This window comes from Anolis carolinensis, chromosome 3, assembly GCF_035594765.1.
Source record: "Anolis carolinensis isolate JA03-04 chromosome 3, rAnoCar3.1.pri, whole genome shotgun sequence".
Classification (NCBI taxonomy): Eukaryota; Metazoa; Chordata; class Lepidosauria; order Squamata; family Dactyloidae; genus Anolis; species Anolis carolinensis.
Genome location: NC_085843.1, coordinates 288,214,084 through 288,234,445, shown reverse-complemented (window position 1 = coordinate 288,234,445; position 20,362 = coordinate 288,214,084). Strand labels below are relative to the sequence as shown.

The 20,362-nt window shown below is 52.3% G+C and overlaps 1 protein-coding gene across 1 annotated transcript; it reads left to right on the top strand.

The window, feature by feature from the left end:
* The first annotated feature begins 61 nt into the window (after positions 1–61).
* On the top strand, positions 62–18,480 carry LOC100557141 (D-beta-hydroxybutyrate dehydrogenase, mitochondrial). Its single transcript, XM_062976998.1, has 8 exons — positions 62–157; positions 1,695–1,925; positions 11,561–11,764; positions 14,117–14,203; positions 14,522–14,632; positions 15,055–15,193; positions 15,880–16,032; positions 16,963–18,480. Exons 1-8 carry the CDS (start codon positions 62–64, stop codon positions 17,430–17,432), a joined length of 1,491 nt encoding a protein of 496 aa, XP_062833068.1. The 3' UTR covers positions 17,433–18,480.
* The last annotated feature ends 1,882 nt before the right edge of the window (positions 18,481–20,362 follow it).

Genomic DNA, 20,362 nt, shown 5'->3' with positions numbered 1-20,362 from the left:
GATTATTCACACTATCATTAATTATCTACTAATTTATATTGCAAGAGCAGCAATAGCTGACATGATGGAAGCAACCACGGCTGGCAGGCAAAGCCTAAGGCACGAGATGGGACGGGACGGGGGATTTGACCCGGAGTGCAGGTGGAAACTGAGGAAAGTATGGAAAGGGAGGTGTCCACCACTGGTTCATCTAACCCAAGCCTTGCCAAAGAAACCATGGAACAGGGGCAAAGAGAAGAAGCTGGGACATGGCATGTACAGTGTTCCCTCACTACGTCGCGGTTTCCTTTTCGTGGTTTTTAAATGAACACTAAAATAATATTATAAATCCTAAAAAATTACGATTTACAATGGTGGTGGTCTCAGTCGAGTGTGGGTGGCAGGGCGGAGCCCAAATGGCAGTGGGATAATATAAATAATAAAAAATTATGATTTACAAAGGCAGTGGTCTCAGTTGGGTGTGGGTGGCAGGGTGGAGCCCAAATGGCAGTGGGATAATATTATAAATATTTAAAAAATTATGATTTACAATGGTGGTGGTCTCAGTCGGGTGCGGGTGGCGGGGTGGAGCCCAAATGGCAGTGGGATAATATTATAAATATTAAAAAAACTATGATTTACAATGGCGGTGGTCTCAGTTGGGTGCGGGTGGCGGGGCGGAGCCCAAATGGCAGTGGGATAATATTATAAATAATAAAAAATTATGATTTACAATGGCGGTGGTCTCAGTTGGGTGTGGGTGGCAGGGCGGAGCCCAAATGGCAGTGGGATAATATTATTATAAATAATTTAAAAAATATGATTTACAATGGTGGTGGTCTCAGTCAGGTGCGGGTGGCAGGGCGGAGCCCAAATGGCAGTGGGATAATATTATAAATAATAAAAAAATATGATTTACAATGGTGGTGGTCTCAGTCGAGTGTGGGTGGCAGGGCGGAGCTCAAATGGTAGTGGGATAATATTATAAATAATAAAAAAATATGATTTACAATGGCGGTGGTCGCAGTCGGGTGCGGGCGGTGGGGCGGAGCCCAAATGGCAGTGGGAGGAGAAGGAGGCGGTGCCATGTTCCCCTGCCTCTTTCTTCGCTTCCTTTCTTCCTTCCTCCCTCCTTCTACTTCCTTCTTATGGAGAAGCCTATCGTCCCTACTTTGTGGATTTTCACTTTTCGCATGTGGTCCTGGACCATAACCCCCGCGATAAGTGAGGGAACACTGTACATGGACAAGACTGTGCCTGATGACCACGTGAAAGCTCAATGAGTGCAAAATCTAGACTTCATGACCAGGATAGGCATTTCCTGTGGATTAGAAGAGGTGTCTTAAGATTCGAACCCAAATGGTTCTGCAGAAGAAGGGATTTATGTATTACAGTTTTAAGTTGGGCCTTCCAGGTGTCTTGGACTACAACTCCCAGCATTCCTCACGGCCTCAGGCCCCTTCCTTTCCCCCCCTCAGCCGCTTAAGCGGCTGAGGGGGGGAAAGGAAGGGGCCTGAGGCCGTGAGGAATGCTGGGAGTTGTAGTCCAAGACACCTGGAAGGCCGTATGTCACTCACGGGCAGGGCGCCTCCGAGGCGGGGCGGGCTCCGGGCGAGGAAGAAGGCGGCGGCGAGGAGGAGGAGGATGGAAAAGGCGGGAAGCCACCATAGAGACGCCAGCGGGAGAAGGAAGAGCGAGGCGAGCATCCTTCCTAGAGCGGGGCCTGCGCGAGAAAGGCCAGGAGGAGGAGTGGGCGGGGCCAAGGGGACGTCGACGCCGCGTCAAGGCCACACCCCCCTCGCGCCCCTCGGGGTGACGTCACTTCTGAGGAGGAGGAGGAGGAGGAGGAGGAGGGACCCAGGGAGCAAGGCCTCGCCGGCCGCGCGGTGCAAGGACGCCCGGAAGGAGAACCGGACGAGGAGGGAGGGAGGAAGGAAGGAAGGAAGGTAAGGGGAGGCCGAAGCAGAGGCATTGGGAGCGGGGAAGGATGGATGGATGGATGGATGGAGGGCAAGCAGGCCCAGAGAGAGAGAGAGAGAGAGAGAGAGATTGATGGATGGGTGGGGGAGGGGCTCCTCTCCCTCTTGGCGCCGCTCTCAGGCTCTCAGGCCAGGCCCCGCCCCCACGTGACGTCACGCCCACCCCCACCCCACACTCCTCGTGCGGCCTTGTTCCAGAAGCATTCTCTCCTGACGTTTCGCCCGCACCTGTGGCGCAGGCATCCTCAGAGGTCGTGAGGTAGAGATACATACCCAAAGGAACATAATGGATCCGCTCCCAGGCCAGGCCCCGCCCCCACGTGACGTCACGCCCACCCCCACCCCACACTCCTCGTGCGGACCCTGGCCTTGTTCCAGAAGCATTCTCTCCTGACGTTTCGCCCGCACCCGCCCCCACGTGACGTCACGCCCACCCCCACCCCACACTCCTCGTGCGGACCCTGGCCTTGTTCCAGAAGCATTCTCTCCTGACGTTTCGCCCGCACCCGCCCCCACGTGACGTCACGCCCACCCCCACCCCACACTCCTCGTGCGGACCCTGGCCTTGTTCCAGAAGCATTCTCTCCTGACGTTTCGCCCGCACCCGCCCCCACGTGACGTCACGCCCACCCCCACCCCACACTCCTCGTGCGGACCCTGGCCTTGTTCCAGAAGCATTCTCTCCTGACGTTTCGCCCGCACCTGTGGCGCAGGCATCCTCAGAGGTCGTGAGGTAGAGATATACCCAAAGGGCCATAATGGTTCCGCTCCCAGGCCAGGCCCCGCCCCCACGTGACTTCACGCCCACCCCCCTCCCCACACTCCTCGTGCGGACCCTGGAAAGGAAGACGGGCGGGGGGAGGGAATGGGCAGCCTGACTGGCACCTGTCAATCTTGCATCATCAGCCCACCCTACAGGACTCTCCTCTGTTCGCCAAGGCGAACTGGGTGGCTGTGATTCCAACTCAAGTGGCTGCCTGGCCTTGTTCCAGAAGCATTCTCTCCTGGCGTTTCGCCCGCACCTGTGGCAGACATCCTCAGAGGTGGTGAGCTATGTTGGAAACTAGGCCAGTAGGTTTGATATATCTGGAAAGTCCAGGGAGGAGGAAAGAACTCCTGTCTGTTGGAGGCAAGTGTGAATGTTGCCATTGGCCACCTTGATTGGCAGTGAATAGCCATCCAACCAGAGAAGTCAGTCATCGCAGAGCACCTGAGGAACCCACCTGGACGGAGCATGTTATCGGAGAACACAGAGAACCATCATGTCTGGCGACACAGAGAAGACACTGAAATCCACAGGAAACAGGTGGCCAAGTTCAACAGAAAGGAGCAAACCACAGAAATGAACAAAATCTGGCTTCCAGTATTTCAAAAAGTTCTAAATCAGGGGTCCCCAAACTAAGGCCCGTGGGCAGATGCAGCCCTCCAAGGTCACTTACCTGGCCCCTGTCCTAAACTTTAGACTTAGGGTTGAACTAAGTCTACCTGGTCTTTGGAGGTCTCTTTACTTACTTATGGCCTTTCGAGATCGTCTAGATGGTCTTTGAAGGTCTCTTTGCTTAGCTACAGCCTTATGAGACCATCTAGATGGCTTTTGGAGCTCACTTTCCTTACCTATGGTCCTGTGATTCTGTCTAGATGGCCTTTGAGGGTCTCTTTCCTTACCTATGGTCTTATGAAATTGTCTAGATGGCCTTTGGGGGCCCCTTTCCTTACCTACGGTCTTATGAAATCAACTAGATGCGTCTTTGAGGGTCCCTTTCCTTATCTATGGTCTTCTAATGGCCTTATGAGATCATCTGGATGGCCTTTGAGGGTACTTTTCCTTACCTATGGTTTTATGAGAGCATCTAGATGGTCTTTGGAGGTCTCTTTGCTTACCTATGGTCTCATGAGATTGTCTAGATCAGGGGTCCCCAAACTAAGGCCCAAGGGCTTTGACCTGGCCCCTGTCCTAAACTTTAGACTTAGGGTTGACCTAAATCTGAAACGACTTGAAGGCACAACAATCCTAATTTGGGACTATTTCATCATAGTCAGGCCCCCCAACAGTCTGAGGGACTGTGAATCGGCCCTCCACTTAAAAAGTTTGAGGACCCCGGTTCTAAATCAAGACAGTAAATAAAGAACAACACCCAGAAGACAGGAGAATTCCAGACAGGAAACAATCAGGGCCAGCTAACATCTCCCAACAAAGGATCCCCCCAGGTAGGAAGCAGCCAGGCTTTGAAGATGAAAGGCCATTCAATGCTAATCCAGGTGGCCAATGGCAACATTCCCACTGGCATCCAACAGATAAGAATTCTTTATTTTTCTTTCTTTCTCCCACCCTGGACATCATTCCACAGATAGATAGACAGACAGACAGACAGACAGATACTCCACTTGCTTCACTACCTCTCTGCAGAGACCCTCACTCACTGATTTTGCACCTTCATGGCTTCATGGTAATCCAGGTGGCCAATGGCAACATTCACACATTCCAACAGACTAGAGTTCTTTCTTTCTTTCATTCATTTTCTTTCTTTCTTTCTTTCTTTCTTTCTTTCTTTCTTTCTTTCTTTCTTTCTTTCTTTCTCTCTTTCTCCCACCTTGGACATTATTCCACAGATATATATAAACCCCACTTGCCTAGTTTCTAACATTCCTCACAACCTCTGAGGGTGCCTGCCATTAGATGTGGGTGAAACGTCAGGAGAGAATGCTTCTGGAACGTGGCCAGGCAGTCCAGAAGACTCACAGCAAATCCAGTGCTTCCAGCCATGAAAGTTTTTGACAACACATTGAAAAAGGAGATGCTGGAAAGAATGGACTGGCCCCGGAGGGGGAGGGAGGGGGGCAGAAAATAATAATAATAATAATAATAATAATAATAATAATAATAATAATAATAAATCTTTATATCCTGGTTTTCTCCCTCATGGGAACCAAGGGCCATGCTTTTCCTGCATGGCGGAAGGGGGTTGGACTGGATGGCCTTTGGGATCCTCTTCCAACCTCCTCGTCTTCTTCTTCTTATTATTGTATGACAGAGCAAACAATATAGATGTGCTGGATTTCGTATCACAAAATCACAAGTCGAACACTTCCGAAGTGTCTAGGACTGTGTGATGTATTTTCGGATGATGCGTGCAGATCCCAGCAGGGTGGCTTTTTGCAGTTGGCAGATCGTAATTTTGTCAATGTCTGTTGTTTCCAAATGCCGGCTGAGATCTTTTGGCACGGCACCCAGTGTGCCCATCACCACCGGGACCACCTGCACTGGTTTCTGCCAGAGTCTTTGCAGTTCAATCTTGAGGTCCTGAGAGCGGCTGAGTTTTTCCTGTTTCTTTTCATCAATTCGACTGTCACCTGGGATGGCGACATCAATGATCCAAACCTTATTATTATTTTTTATTATTATTATTATTATTATTATTATTATTATTATTATTATTATTACAATAATGCAGGGATCGATGGCTATCTGTCAGGGTTTTTTTGATGGTGCTTTTCCTGCATGGCAGATTGGGGTTGGGCTAGATGGCCCCTGCCCATCTTGCATCATCAGCTCAGAGGCAGGCAGGGAGGCCGGCCTGCAGGTGAGCACAGGTCTCTCTCTGCCGGCAGGAAACAGGAAGGGCTTGGAAGGAAGGAAGGAAGGAAGGAAGGAAGGAAGGAGGGGCCAGGGCCAGAGGGAGGCCCCAAGAAGGGCCACTGGAGGTTTTTGGGACCTTCACGCAGGGCAGGAGGCAGGGAGGAGGCCTAGGAGCAGTCCTTGCAGGGAATGGAAACTTCCGTAGTGAAGCCGGAGGAGGAGATGGGGTGGCAAGGGGAGGGGGATATGGCCTTGTCCACCCCTTTGTACCCCCCTCCTTTGGGCCTGGAGGCTGCCCTGCTCTGTGTCTTTCATGCAAAGAGGGGGCTCAAAAGAAGGAGAGACAGCAGGGAAGGGGGCTGCCCCACACAGAGGAACCAGCCGGGAAGCCACTGGCCTGAGGCAGCCAGACCTGCCAGGCAGAGCTTGGAGAGAGGCCTCTTTCTCTTGGCCACAAGGCCGAAATCCACCTGGCGGGGGGGGGGGGGGGGGGGCGCTCAGGTGTGCTGGGCTTCCCCATGACCCCCCCCCCCCAACCTCCTGCATGGCCAGACTGTGGCCCGTGTTCATATACCAAATAATGGAGGTCCCCCAGGTCCCAGGAGGCCAAGATACTATTTATTATTTTATTTATGACATTTCTACCCACTTTTTTTTCCCTTTCTTTCCCAACCCTGGAGGGGACTCAAGGCAGCTTTATACACTGGCAACTATTTGATGCCTTAAGACAACATACAAGAAAAATAAACATCTAAAATAGAATTATAAAATATAGTAAGACAATTAACAACATTTAAAACAATAGCTTCACAATAATAATAATAATAATAATAATAATAATAATAATAATAGTGTCCGGCGTGTGATCCAGTACAACAGCCAGTAGAGTATCTGCTGTGGACTCATCTTGTGTTTCAAATAATAATAATAATAATAACAACTTTATTTTTCTATCCTGCCTCCATCTCCCAGAAAGGACTTGGTAGCTAGCACAGGGCAAAACTCGAGAACAATAAAACAGAATAAAACAAATAAAACAGCCCGGGGCTGTGGCGCAGACGGGAGAGCAATGAGTCACTGACCAGGAGGTCATAAGTTCGAGGCCCGCTCGGAGCTATGTTGTTCGTCTTTGTCCTGTGTTAAAAAGGCATTGAATGTTTGCCTAATATGTGTAATGTGATCCGCCCTGAGTCCCCTTCGGGGTGAGAAAGAAGGGCGGAATATAAATGATGTAAGTAAGTAAGTAAGTAAGTAAGTAAGTAAGTAAAACAGCCTATCAGTAAGACACCCACGTAATCTGGGCTGTCCCAATAGCCATTGCTCATACATTACTACATACATCTGGGTCAGAGAGCATGGGTTTTCCAGGCTGTTCCACGGGAGACCCTCGAAAGAGAGCCTTCCCTCCATCAGCGTTCTCTCCCAGGAGCCGCCGGTGGCGCAATGGGTTAAGCGCTTGTCCTGGCAGGACTGCTGACCAACAGGTCGCCAGTTCGAATCCGGGGAGAGCACAGACATGAGAGAAGCCTGCCACAGGGTCCCCTGGGCAACGTCCTTGCAGACGGCCAATTCTCTCACACCAGAAGCCACTGGCAGTTGCTCAAGGTGCTCCTGATACGGAAAATAGAGCGCTTTCTCCCAAAGCCAGGCAGGCGGCTAAGGAGGAAGGCAGGAGGCAGTGCGCGGTGTTGGGCCAGAGCTGCCTTTCTGTGCGCAGGAGTGGAACAACCTGTTCCAGGGGAAGGCCGCCTCGCCTCGTAAAAACCTCCTGCCTGTTCCTGGTTCAGCCCGAGAGGCGGGGGGGGGGGGGGGGAGCAGCTGTTTTGGAGAAATGAAGGGGGGCTGGAGGGTTTACTAGAGGTCTGGTACACAACAGAACAGGTGAGAGCAGATATAATCGAGTAACAATAATTCAGATATATACATGCATATCTACATTAGTCCACCAACCAGTTATTTCTGACTTTGAATAATAATAATAATAATAATAATAATAATAATAATAATAATAATAACTTTATTTTTATACCCCGCCTCTATCTCCCCAAAGGGGACTCAGGGCGGCTTACATGGGGCCAAGCCCGAATAAAAACAGTAGCAGTATAAAACACAGCAATAGACAAAAACATGCACAATTAAAAAAAATTAAACATTAGCCAACAAAAAACAAGAACTAATAAAAACATGGATTAAAACGGAGAGATTGTAAAAGTAGACTGGGTAAGGTGCACCATATAAATATTGTAAACACGAGGTGACTGATAAAGTGCTGCAAATTCTTGGAAGTGCAAATTGGGATGGGAATAGACCCTGTGTCTATATCAAGTTGACAAAGGTAAAAAGTGCAAATGCTAATATTGCATGTTAATATTCTTTAGTCATGCTATTTCTACATGTTGTCCACTATTTTCAGTCTCTATTTCCTTCTCATTTCATTTTTTAAATACATGAGTTCACCATCACATTCAAACGACAACACTTGATGTATTAACAGACCCTAAACGCACTTGAGACCCCTCCCATCCCACACAAAACAAGACCCCTTCCCCCACCCGTGCACCTTTCACCATGGCTTCCGACACTGAAGCACCAGGAAGCCTTTCAGCCAATGTATCTATTCTCGGTCACAGTAAGCATACATTCCTATGTCACTGACTCTCCATCCAGACATGCCATGGCCAGCTTCCATGTTTCCAAAAAGTCCTCATGACTTTTGTTCTTCCTATGATTGGTTAGTTTCGCCATTAGCATGGAGCCCTCGATGGCATAGTGGATTAAAGCCTCGTGACTTGAAGGTTGGGTTGCTGACCTGAAGGCTGCCAGGTTCGAATCCCACTCGGGGAGAGTGCGGATGAGCTCCCTCTGTCAGCTCCAGCTTCATGCAGGAACATGAGAGAAGCCTCCCACAAGGATGGTAAAAATGTCAAAACATCCGGGCAATGTCCCCCTGAGCAACATCCTTGCAGATGGCCAATTCTCTCACTCCAGAAGCGACTCAAGTTGCTCCTGACACGGAAAAAAAAAAGCCATTAGCATCTCTTCCTGCATTCTTTCCTTCCAGTCCTTTTAGTTCAACCTTTTCTCCCCTTTCCAGTCTTTGGCTGTGGTTAATCTTGACGTAGCAAAGCTCTACTGGTACATCTCTTGGCCCTTTTAGTTATTGTTTTCTCTTTGGAGACCTCACAGGCGCAACCCTGGGCTTTTCAAAATCTGATTATGAAGCATTGTATTGGTCTCCGTAGTGACCTTTTCCCAAAGTGCCTGTACGGCCTCACAGGACCACCCCTCCTTCCCCGGGAGGTGCCCTTGCATCGTAGCAGCCTAGGCCAATGATGGGCAAACTTTTGCGCTTGGTGTGTCAAAATTCACCAAAAAACCTAGCATGACTTGGGTGGTGTGTCACTTCGAGAGAAAAAACCATAATTTCGCAATGTGTATAGTTTAAATAACAAAAATGTATAATTGTAATATATAGCTGTATTTAATAAATCAAAAACTATTTACTACCATTATTTCCATGTACAACAATCTATGGCACCTCTTGCAGTTCCCACGCTGATTTCTCTCTATTGTAGTTTCAATGTAGTCATGAATAATGAATAATATAATAATTTAATAGTAATAATATGATAATATAGTACAATAATAATAGAATACACACACACCGTTATATATATATACACACACACACACACACACACACACATAATTCCCATGGAGTAAACAACAAAACCACTGGACGAAATCACACCAAATTTGGCCACAAAAGATGTCATCCAATCAATCTGCAGTGTGTCAGCAAAAATGGCTAGGCGTGTCAGTGCTGACATGCATGTCATAGGTTGGCCATCACTGGCCTAGGCCTTGCCTGCCTGCCTGGGGGGGGGGGGGGCTCGGAGGACCACCGGTGGGGCAGGAGGAGGAGCAGGGGGTCCTCCTCTGGACCATGCCTCCCTTGCCCCCTCCCCTAATGTGTCCCTGGGAAGGGAGGGCCAGTCCTGTGGTCAGCAGGGCTTGCCTCTGCAATGGATGGAGCCATTTGGGGCTGGGGGCTCCTCCCTCCCAATCCCCCCCCCCACCATCCCGGATGTGGAGCGGAAGTGGAACCCTTCCCCTCTGCCTGACCTCCTCCTCCTCCCAGGGCCTGCCTTCCCTGCCCCTTTGCACAGAGAGGTTTTATGGGGCGCCATAAAGCCATGGCCAGCCCCATATGTTTACCTGGGGGGGGGGACTAGGGCAAAGGGGGGAGGAGGAGGAGGTGTGGGGCTGCTTCCCTGGGCTTCCTGGAAGAGTGTGTGTATGTGGGGAGAGGGTGAGGTGAGTGGGATGTGTGGGGAGGGAGCCCTGAGGGGCTCAGAGCAATAGAATATGGGGGGGGGGGGGGCTTCTATGGGCACAGGAGGTAAAGCTATCTCCTCTCACTCCTGTGCCCATAGAAGGCCCCCCCCCCCCCATATTCTATTGCTCTGAGCCCCTCAGGGCTCCCTCCCCACACATCCCACTCACCTCACCCTCTCCCCACATACACACACTCTTCCAGGAAGCCCAGGGAAGCAGCCCCACACCTCCTCCTCCTCCCCCCCCCCCTGGAAGTCCCACCCTTGACCTTTGTCTTGGAAGGGGAGGGGGGCTCTTCTCCAAAGACCTGTTTACATGTGTTGGCAAAGGCTTTCCTGACCGGAAATCACTGCGTTGCTGTGAGTTTTCCGGGCTGTTTGGCCGTGTTCCAGAAGTATTCTGTCCTGATGTTTCGCCCATCCTCAGAGGTTGTGAGGTCTGTTGGAAACTAGGCCAGTAGGGTTGATATATATCACTGTAGAATGATGTCCAGGGTGAAAGAACTCTTGTCTGTTCAAAACAGTGTGAATGTTGCAATTGGCCACCTTGATTAGCACTGAATAGCCTTTCATCTTCAAGATCTGGCTGCCTTTTGCCTGGGGGAATCCTTTGTTGAAGGTATTAGCTGACCCTGATTAATTTTTGTCTGGAACCCCCCTGTTTTCTGAGTGGTGTTCTTTATTTACTGTCCTGATTTTTGAATTTTTTTAAAATACTGGGAGCCACAAGAAGCATGTGGGCCATTTCAACAGAAAGGAGGAAACCATGGAAATGAACAAAATCTGGCCTCCAGTATAAACAAAAGACAGGAGATAAAGAACATCACTCAGTAAACAGTGGAATTCCAGACAAGAATCATATCAGGTCCAGTTAACACCCCCCAACAAAGGATTCCCCCAAGCAGGAAGTAACCAGGCTTTGAACCCGCAAGGCTATTCAATACTAATTAAGTTGGCCAATTGCAAACATTCACACTTGCCTCAAACAGACAAGGGTTCTTTCTCCCACCCTGGACATCATTCCACAGGGATATATATAAACCCCACTTGCCTGGTTTCCAACACACCTCACAACCTCTGAGGATGCCTGCCAGAGATGTGGGCGAAATGTTTTTGTTAATGAATGTTTTTAATGATGAATGTTTTTATATTGCGGAATGATATTTTAAATTGTAAGTCGCTCGGAGCACCCTGGTGGAGAGCGACTAATTAAGAAATAAAGTGAAGTGAAGTGAAATGTCAGGAGAGAATGCTTCTGGGACAAGGCCAGCAGCCTGCAAACCCCACAACAACCTGGCCTGTTTACAGTCTCCCCTTCCCTTCTGAGGGCCCCCGCTTTGTGACAGAGGCTCCAAGACTCTTGGAGGAAGGGGCTCTGGGCCCCCAGGGTGTTTGAGGTCAGCAGTCCAGAGTTTGGGTCTTGGGAGCCCTAGCCCCTCCCCGTCTTTACTTTGGGTTTAGCCCTCCCCCCCTTCTCATCAACTTCAGCTTCACTCCCCCACTTTTTAAGCCCCCCCCCCCCCCCCCAAGGGCATAAGAAGGGTGTGGATGTGGCCTCCCTCCTTTGGACCCTGGGTTTTATGGCCAGACGTCCAGTGAGGAGCAAGGCGGAGGCGGTCATCCATCCATCCTTCCTTCCAGCCCAGAGCAAATAAAGGAGAGCTCCCTGCCCTGGCCTTGCCTTCCAGAACCTGAGCGGAGGAAGAGGAGGAGGAAGGAGAACAAGGAGAAGAAGGAGAAAAGGGGAAGGAAGCAGGGCGAGGAGGAGGAGGAGGAGAGAGATCTGCAGCCCATGGCGACCCTCTTGGCGGCCTCCCGCCTCCCCGGCGACCCCTGGTCCAGCTGGCCATCCAGGCCCCCAAACGCAAGGAAGCTGCTGCCATTGCCCTGCGGTAAGTCACCAATGAAGGGGGGGGGGTCCTCTGGGGGGGGGAGGAAAAGGAAGCCCCATGGAGCCCCCCCCCCGGCGCCCTTTGCCCTCCCTCCCACCCACCCAAAGGGGCTCAGGTGCCTCCAAACTCCTCTTCCGTTCCTTATCACAGCTTGATTGAGTCTGAATTGATGTTTTATATGTTGCGTGTGCTTTATTTTATTGTATTTCATTTACTGCATATACTTGAGTATAAGCCTAGTTTTTTCAGCCCTGAAAAAGCCCTCTTCAGCTTATATTCGGGTGAGGGTCCTGGTTGGCTTTATATTTGGGTCACCTTATACTCGAGAATATATGGTACATTTATTATTTTTCTCTATTATTATTGGTATTATTACATTTATTATTTTTCTCTATTGTTGCTACTATTACATTTATTTTACTCTATTTTTATTATTATTATTAATACATTTATTATTTCACTCTGATCTTCTTGTTGTTGTTGCATTTATTATTTTACTCTATATATTATTACATGTATTATTTTCCTGTATTTATTATTATTATTAAAAGGATACATAAGCACATTTACATTGAAGAAGATGAGAATAATGATTTGATCAGAGTTGGACAGTCTTACCTTAAATTTGAGTTTTATGTAAATATTCAAAAACATTTAACCTACTGATGCCTCAATTAATGTAGGTTTTATTGGTATCTGTTTTTATTTCTGAAATTTACCACCCTTGGCTTATACTGGAGTCATGTTTTCCCAGTTTTAGTTGTGGTAAAATTACTGCCTCGGCTAATATTCGGGTTGGCTTATACTTGAGTATATACGGTATATTGTGCTCACTTTCATGTTGTCTTTAGTCACCTTGTGCTGCCTGTAAGCCGACCCGAGTCCCTTCAGGGAGATGGTGGCAGGATAGAAGAATTAAGCTATTATTATCATTAACTAGGACCACTTCCAAGGTGCAGGTTCCACTTGGATTGTGGATTTCATCACTGAGCCTGGGACGTGGGTCTTGGTGTGGCCAGGGAAGCTTTTGCACAAATAAAACTTGTTCACCATTTGCGCCTGTACCTTGGGAAGCTCTGGTTACATCTCGGATAGACTACTGCAATGTGCTCTACCTGGGGCTGCCTTTGAAGACTGTTTGGAAGCTTCAATTAGTCCAATGGGCAGCAGCCGGGCTGCTCACCGGAGCTGCGTACAGGGAAGACACAACTCCCTTGTTGAGCCAGCTCCAGTCTGATACCGAGCACAATTGAAAGTGCTGGCTTTAGCCTATAAAGCCCCTAAACGGTTCCGGCCCAGCTCTCCCTCCATGACCCACCTCGGAGGTTAAGATCATCGGGGGAGGCCCTGCTCTCAGTCCCACCACCCTCGCAAGCGCAGCTAGTGGGAACGAGAGGCAGGGCCTCACTCGGCTGTGGAACTCCCTCCCTCATGAAATCAGGTCGGCCCCCTCCTCCTTTTATCCTTTGGAAAAAAACTCAAAACATGGCTGTGGGGCCAGGCATTCGAGCAGCAAATGCAGCAGTAATAATCAGAAGAATTTATGCGACTGATTTAGACTTGTGCAGTTTTTAATGATGTTTTTATCATTGATCTGTATTGTTTTTATAACTGTTTTTGGCATCTAATGACTGCCGGTTGTGAAGCCGCCCTCCCCCCCCCCCCCCCCAGGGGTGAGAAGGACAGGATACAGATGTATGAAGTAAATGATAAATTATAGATAAGCCAAGTGTTTGCTGGTCAAGCTTGAGGAAAGGAGCAAACGGCCACCCTTGGAACAGACCCACTGTCCGGCCTCAGGGGTTTCCCAGCAGATAATCCCAAATAACCACGCATTGGGGGTGGGGTGGGGGGGCAGCCTTCCCTGGCATAATCCTAATGGGATTACTCTGCTGGGAATAAATAGCCTGCCAGGGCAGCTCACCTTTGAACCTGGGGGCCAGTGGCAAGGCAGAGGGTAGAAGGACACAGGGATGGTAGGAGGATTTCGGGGGGGGGGTGGGGAGGTCAAAGGGGTCACCTTCCCAGTCTCCTTCCCTCCCTCAACAGCCCCTCCCACCTGCCTGCCTGCCTACCTGCCTGGCTCTCTCCCTTTGCAGGGCTGGTGGGTGGCTTGCCCTGGCGCCCCCTTGTGGAAGCAGAGAAAGGGCACCCCCTCTCTCCTCCAGCCATGCCCCCCCCAACTCACCGCAGGCGACAGAGGGAGGGAGAGAAGGCGTTTATTATTATTATTATTAAGTTCAGCAGTCAATTAAACCTAACATCAAACCTAACACCAGTGCACTCACCCCAGCACCCCCTCTCTCTCTCTCTCTCTCTCTGTTTTTGCCCCCCCTCCCCCCTCCCTCGCAGGCCCCCCCTGCAGCTCTGCCTCTCTGCCTCCCCCCACTCCACCTGCAGGGACGGCGCTCCTACACCACCACCACCGAAGTGGAAAAGGTGAGCAGACAGAAGAAGGCTCTCTTGCACCCCGGTGGACCAAGGAAAGTGCCAACAACTCTGGTCCTCTGGCGCCCCCTGGTGGCAGACGCCCCCCCCCCCCCAGACACAGACATCTTGCAGCTCCGGACATCCCCCCCCCCCCCCCCCACTCCACAGCATCCCTGAGTAGGGCTTGGAGGATGGGCTCCCTGGGAGAGGGGAGGAGAGGAAGAGGAGGCCCTGCCGCAGGGAGCATTTTGGGGGAGGCCAAAGGGGACTCTGAGGAAGACCAAGTCTTGCCCCCCCCTTCCTCTCCCCCCCCCCCCCCCCCTGCAGATCGGGGAGCGTGGTGTCCTGATCACCGGCTGCGACTCCGGCTTTGGCTTTGCGCTGGCCAAGCATCTCCACGAGAGGGGCTTCATCATCTACGCCGGGTGCCTCCTCAAGGTAGGAGGAGGGGCTTCGGCCCCCACACAGCCCCCTCCCCTTCTCCCCTCCCCTCCCCTCCCCAATATGGCTCTCTTGGGAAGAGGCCACTCCAGAAGAGCCCCCCACCCCTTTCCCTCAGGTCCTATCTGGACTTCCAGGGTGTGCATCCATGGAAATAACAAGCATCATGGACAGGCTTCATGGGAATGGGGGGAGGGGGATCCACTTCCAGAACCATGCACCCCCCCCCCCCCCCCCGCATATGCTCACAACAACAATTGGAAGGACCCCGAGTCCACCCGGAGCAGCCCATCTGTCCAGCGCAGGGAGCTCTCCCGTGGCCAGCCTGATGGGAGTTGCAGTCCCTGGGGGAGCGCTTGAGCCCCCGGCTGGGTGGAGGCCTCCCTTGGTGGCTGAGGGAGGACTGTGTCCCGTGGCAGGAACAAGGCCGGGGGGGCTCCAAGGAACTGGACGACATGAAGAGTGACCGCATGCGGACCGTCCAGCTCAACGTCTGCGACAGTGAAGAAGTGGGGCGTGCCGTGGACCACGTGACTGCGACCATGAAGGACGAGGCTGGTAGGAGGGGGGAGTCATCAGGGGAGGGGCACGAGAGGTTCATGGGGGGGGGGTCCCTGGCAGCCCCTCTCCATGGGCCCCACCCATTCCATTGTGCAATTTATTGATTTATTTGCAGTATTTATCTTCCGTCCTTCTTTCTCACCCCGAAGGGGATTCAGGGCGGATCACAGCACATACATACATACACGGCAAACATTCCATGCCAATTATAACAATGACGAGACAGGCAACAGAAAGAGAGGTATATATAGGCTTTCCCCTCTTTCGGCATCTTTGGAGGCTGTGCTCGGTTCCGGCCACTGGGCGGTGCTGTCATGCCATCTCCCTGCCAAAGAGCTTTCTTTGTTCATAAACGTCCTCCTTTTTCTGATCGAAACACTGAGCCTAAATACCTCCCGCTCTAATGAGGTTCTTATTTGTCTACTCACATTTGTTTTCGACTGGCTAGATAGGCAGAAGCTGGGCTAAAGGTCAGGAGCTCACCCCGACCCAGGCTTTGAACTCTCAGCCTTCCGGTTGGCAAGATTTATAGCAGCTTAGGGATTAACTTGCTGTTCTGAAACCCCGGCCCCTAAATGCAGGCCTTGAGTGGGGGGTGGGGGTAGATGACCCACGCATGGACCAAACCAGAAGGGAGGGAAACCGTGCCAGTGACCATCCCCACCCCCATCTCCCCCCCACAGGGCTCTGGGGCCTGGTGAACAACGCGGGGATCTCCACCTTCGGGGAAGTCGAGTTCACCAGCATGGACACCTACAAGGAGGTGGCCGAAGTGAACCTGTGGGGCACCATCCGCACCACCAAGTCCTTCCTGCCCCTCATCCGCAGAGCCAAAGGTAAGCCACGTGGGTCCAGACCGCCCCCCCCCCCCCCCCAGCGAGAGGGAGGGAGGGAGCCAGTGGATGCTGCCCCCTCCCCACCAAGAGCCCTCCCATATACCGCCTCTGGTCTTGCACGCCAGGCTAGGCCCATGTTCTCTTGACAATCCCACCCCCCTCACACACACACCAGCCCCTTGGATCATCCACTCAGAGGGTCCCAGGGCTGTGCCCCGATTCGGATCCAGGCCAAGCCACAAGCGTCCTGCCCTGGAGATGGTCAGAGGAAAGGACGTGCTCTGCCCTCTGGTCAGTTGGCATGAGTCCAAAGGGAAATGCCCATTTTGGCCCTGCAGCCAGGGGCGAGGCACAGACGGTCCCTGTTCTGGCAGAGCTGCCCCCCTCCTGCTTCCAGGGGACTGTGGGGGTAGTTATTCATTTACAGTATTTATATTCCGCCCTTCTCACCCTGAAGGAGACTCAGGGCGGAGCACAAGGCACACATACGCAGCAAACATTCAATGGCAATTTTAGACAAACAGGATAGACAGACAGACAGAGGTATTTCAGTATTTTCCATCTTCGGCGCCTGGAGGTTATGCTCGATTCTGGCCACAGGGGGTGCTGTCGTCCCATCCGCTATGAAGATAATCGCAGAGGTTTCCCTCCTTGTTCTTTGATCGCCGGCCTTTTTACGGTGTCGTAAAATACCTCCCCTGTGCTTTAAGCGGTGCCTGATTTCTCTACTCACAGCTTTGCTGTTTTGGAACTGCTTAGGTGGACAGTGAGCTAGGCTAACAGTTGGGTGCTCAATCTGACTCGGGCTTCGAATGGCCACCCTTCTCGTCGACAGTGATCTATTACTGCTGGTGCTACAGCCCGGCCATAGGAGTGGGTGGGGTCTCCTCCTTCCATGACCGGCCCCTCTAACCGCCCCGCTCCCCCCAGGCCGCGTGGTGAACATCAGCAGCATGATGGGGCGCATGGCCAACCCGGCGCGCTCGCCCTACTGCATCACCAAGTTCGGGGTGGAGGCCTTCTCCGACTGCCTGCGCTACGAGATGCGCCCTCATGACGTCAAGGTGTGCATCGTGGAGCCGGGCAACTTCATCGCGGGCACCAGCCTCTACAGCCCCGAACGCATCCAGGCCATCGCCGACAAGATGTGGGACGAGCTGCCGGAGATCGTGCGGCGCGACTATGGGCGGAAGTACTTTGACGAGCAGATCGCCAAGATGGAGTCGTACTGCAACAGCGGCTCGGCCGACACCTCCCCGGTCATCGACAGCATCACCCACGCCCTGACCTCCACCACCCCCTACACCCGCTACCACCCCATGGACTACTACTGGTGGCTGCGCATGCAGGTCATGACCCACATGCCCGCCGCCATCTCCGACCGCCTCTACATCTACTGAGCCAGGAGGGGTCGAGGGGAGGGGAGGGGGCTGGGGGCACTCCCCCCATCACCACCGGGAGGGGAAGCCCCTTGGGCGGGCAGGAGGCGCGCTCCCTGTAGTCTCACTCCATTAGTTGGGGCTCCACTTACTGTACTGTAGGCTAAGAGAGTCATTAATTTAACCTGGTGTAATAATTTAACCCTTTGCATGGTGTGTCTGTCTCATGGGCAGGGAGCAGCCCCCTCCTCTCTAAGGGGGGGGTGGTCCCGGCTCAGTGCCCATCTTCTCTATTTATTTGGGGCACTCCCCCCCAATGTGCCCTTCTCTCTGGAGACAACTATGACTGGGAGGCTGTGGTCCAGAGACCCTCCCCTTTTCCTCCTTTGCACACACACTCCAGGGGGAGGGGCTCTGCAGCGGACCCTTTGCACTTGCCCCCCTTGCTGTCCCTCGTGGGCTCATTCCTGTGGCAGCTCCGTGAGAACCGTCCACTCCTGCCCACTGGGGCACCAGGCGCAGGGTCACCGAGGTCGGAGTAATGGCCGGCCAGAGGGATGGGGGGAGGGGGCCCAGTTGTGGGGGGTACTCTCTGCACCCCCTCCCTTCCCTTCCCATTGTCCACATCGGCCACAACAAACCAACGCACATTGGAGGAACAAAATGCCACGAGCCTCCTGGTGGCATTTAGGGTGGGGGGTTAGGGGAGGGAGACGGGGGGGAGGGCCTTGAGTAGCGACCTTTGGGAAAGGGAAGGGCTGCCCCCCCCCCCCCGGTCCTCCGTGGTTCCTCCTGCCCACAAGTGCAGGGACCGATCCTTTATTTTAATTGTAGTTTTTGGTAAGAAAAGGCCACAAGGAAATATTTTTGTGATGCTTCAGAGGTCAAGGAAAGGGTCACTGGAAAAGGGCTTTGGAAATATTTGTGAAATAGGGGGATTGGGGCTGGGGGAGGGGAGTGTGCGGCGGGGGCACGGCTTCACCCCCTTGACAAGCTGTTACAAATCGGGAACGAGTCTGTGATCAAATATTTTCTGCCTCCTTGAGTAACATTAAACGACAGTGACGAACCCACCCGCCTCTTTCATGGATGGATGGCCTCTCTTTGGGGGGGGGGGGTCTGTTCCTCTTGGGAGGGGAGAGATTCCCTTTCCACATGTGCCCTAACACCCCGAGGCATTGCGCCACATGAAACGTACTTTGTTCAGAGAAGTTTAGCACAACTCCTCAGATCACCCCGATGCATGTCAAGCATGCTGGGAATTGATGAGCCGTTAAGCTGAAATCACCCCTTTTATGAGGTAAATTCCCATTAAAATAGCAGAGTAAATGCAGCAGTGAGACTTACGGTGCAAGTTTAGGAAAGCCTCTGAGTCTTCAGGACAGCAAAGGAACGCAAAGTTAGCTTTAAAGTTTAAAAGCATTTATTGAGGTAAAAATAAATCCATTGATGGATAGAAAAGGTTTGGAGCTAACTAGCTAATCTAACCTGATCTAATACACATAGACGGATCAAAATAACAAAGGTCTAGATAGCTACATCTTGACCAGAAGAGGGGGCAAAATGCATCCTCTCTGGAACAAAGCAGGAAGATGGAATGGCGACCAACCTTGTGGGTCGCTTCTTCTCTAGGGCCATAAACATTCCAAAGGCCAAATTGGGGAAGTTACGTCAACCCTAGGAGAGATCACATTTCTAAAGCATCAAAGGGTGGGTTGACCTAAACAGGACAGGAAAGAGGAAACTATAGTGAAGCCTAATCAAAGCATGCATGGAACTGGGGAAGGTGTCCCTAACTCTTTTCTAGGCTTCCTATCTAACCATAGAGACTTAAGCAGTACAGGATGACATTTTTCCAACAAAGCCGACCTTCCACTCTTTCTCTGGCTGCGCAGCCACAGGCTTCATTCCTGCTGCCTCCTCATCCATTGCCATCATGTCTCATGCATCATTCAGAGGCTCAGCTGTGCTGGACTGGGATATCAGTGACCAAACGGAGGGGGGGGGAGGCATGCAAGGGCGGCAGAGGCGGCTGCAGAGTGGGGTTTGTGTGCTGCCCCCCAGGAAGGAGAGCCCACTCCCTGCCCTGCCCTCTCTCCACTCTGCACCCCATACACAACACAACCGTGGTGTCACAGGGAGGGGCCCGTGTCTGGGTCCCCTTGCATTTGCTGAGGCTGGCACCGCTGCCAGGTTCGTCTTGGCCCAGGGAGCTCCTGGCACCGCCGGCCGGCCACTGTGGCCACAGCACAAGGCTCCGATTGTCCTCATCCCCCACCTTCCTTCCCCGGCTCCGGTGGAGGGGGAGGCAAGTGGGACTGTGTGTGTATACCATTTGGGGTGGGCAGCCATCCCAAGCCTTTCTGGTCTGGCGTGAGTGCAGGAGCCCACCTGGAGAGGGGCCTCAACCGGTCTCCGTGTCCCTGAAAGAGATGACACTCAGTGTGTGTGGAAAAAGAGCCAGGCCCCAACGGAGAGGCTCTGCTGCCCTGGCTGGAGCGTGCTTGCTTGCTTGCCAGCAAAGGAGGCCCCTGGCCCTTCCAGGCCGCCATCTGCTCCCGGCTCCAAATACTCAGTGACAGTTCTGTGTGTGGATCGTGGCCAGGCCTCTCCTGGGGACACAAACAAGAGGGGCCAGTGTGGCCTTTCCCTGCTGCTGCCCACGGCCTCCCTCGTCTTCAGGGGGAGGGAGACCTTTCTGCAGCTGCATCTCAGCCAAGTTTTCTGGCCGGGGGCTGCCCCCCTCCTGACCTTTCTAGGGACAACATCCTCCCCCTGCCTCGGTGGCCTTGCTGGACGTTGGATCCGCAAGGGAGGGGGGCTTAGCAGGCCAGTGGGGGGGGGGGGTTGGAGAGCCCAGGAAGGCCACTCTAGGACCCCCAGTGGGGAGCAGCCAAAATCAGGCAGGAGACAGTCCCCTAATGAAGTGAGGGAGGGAGCCCTGTGAATTA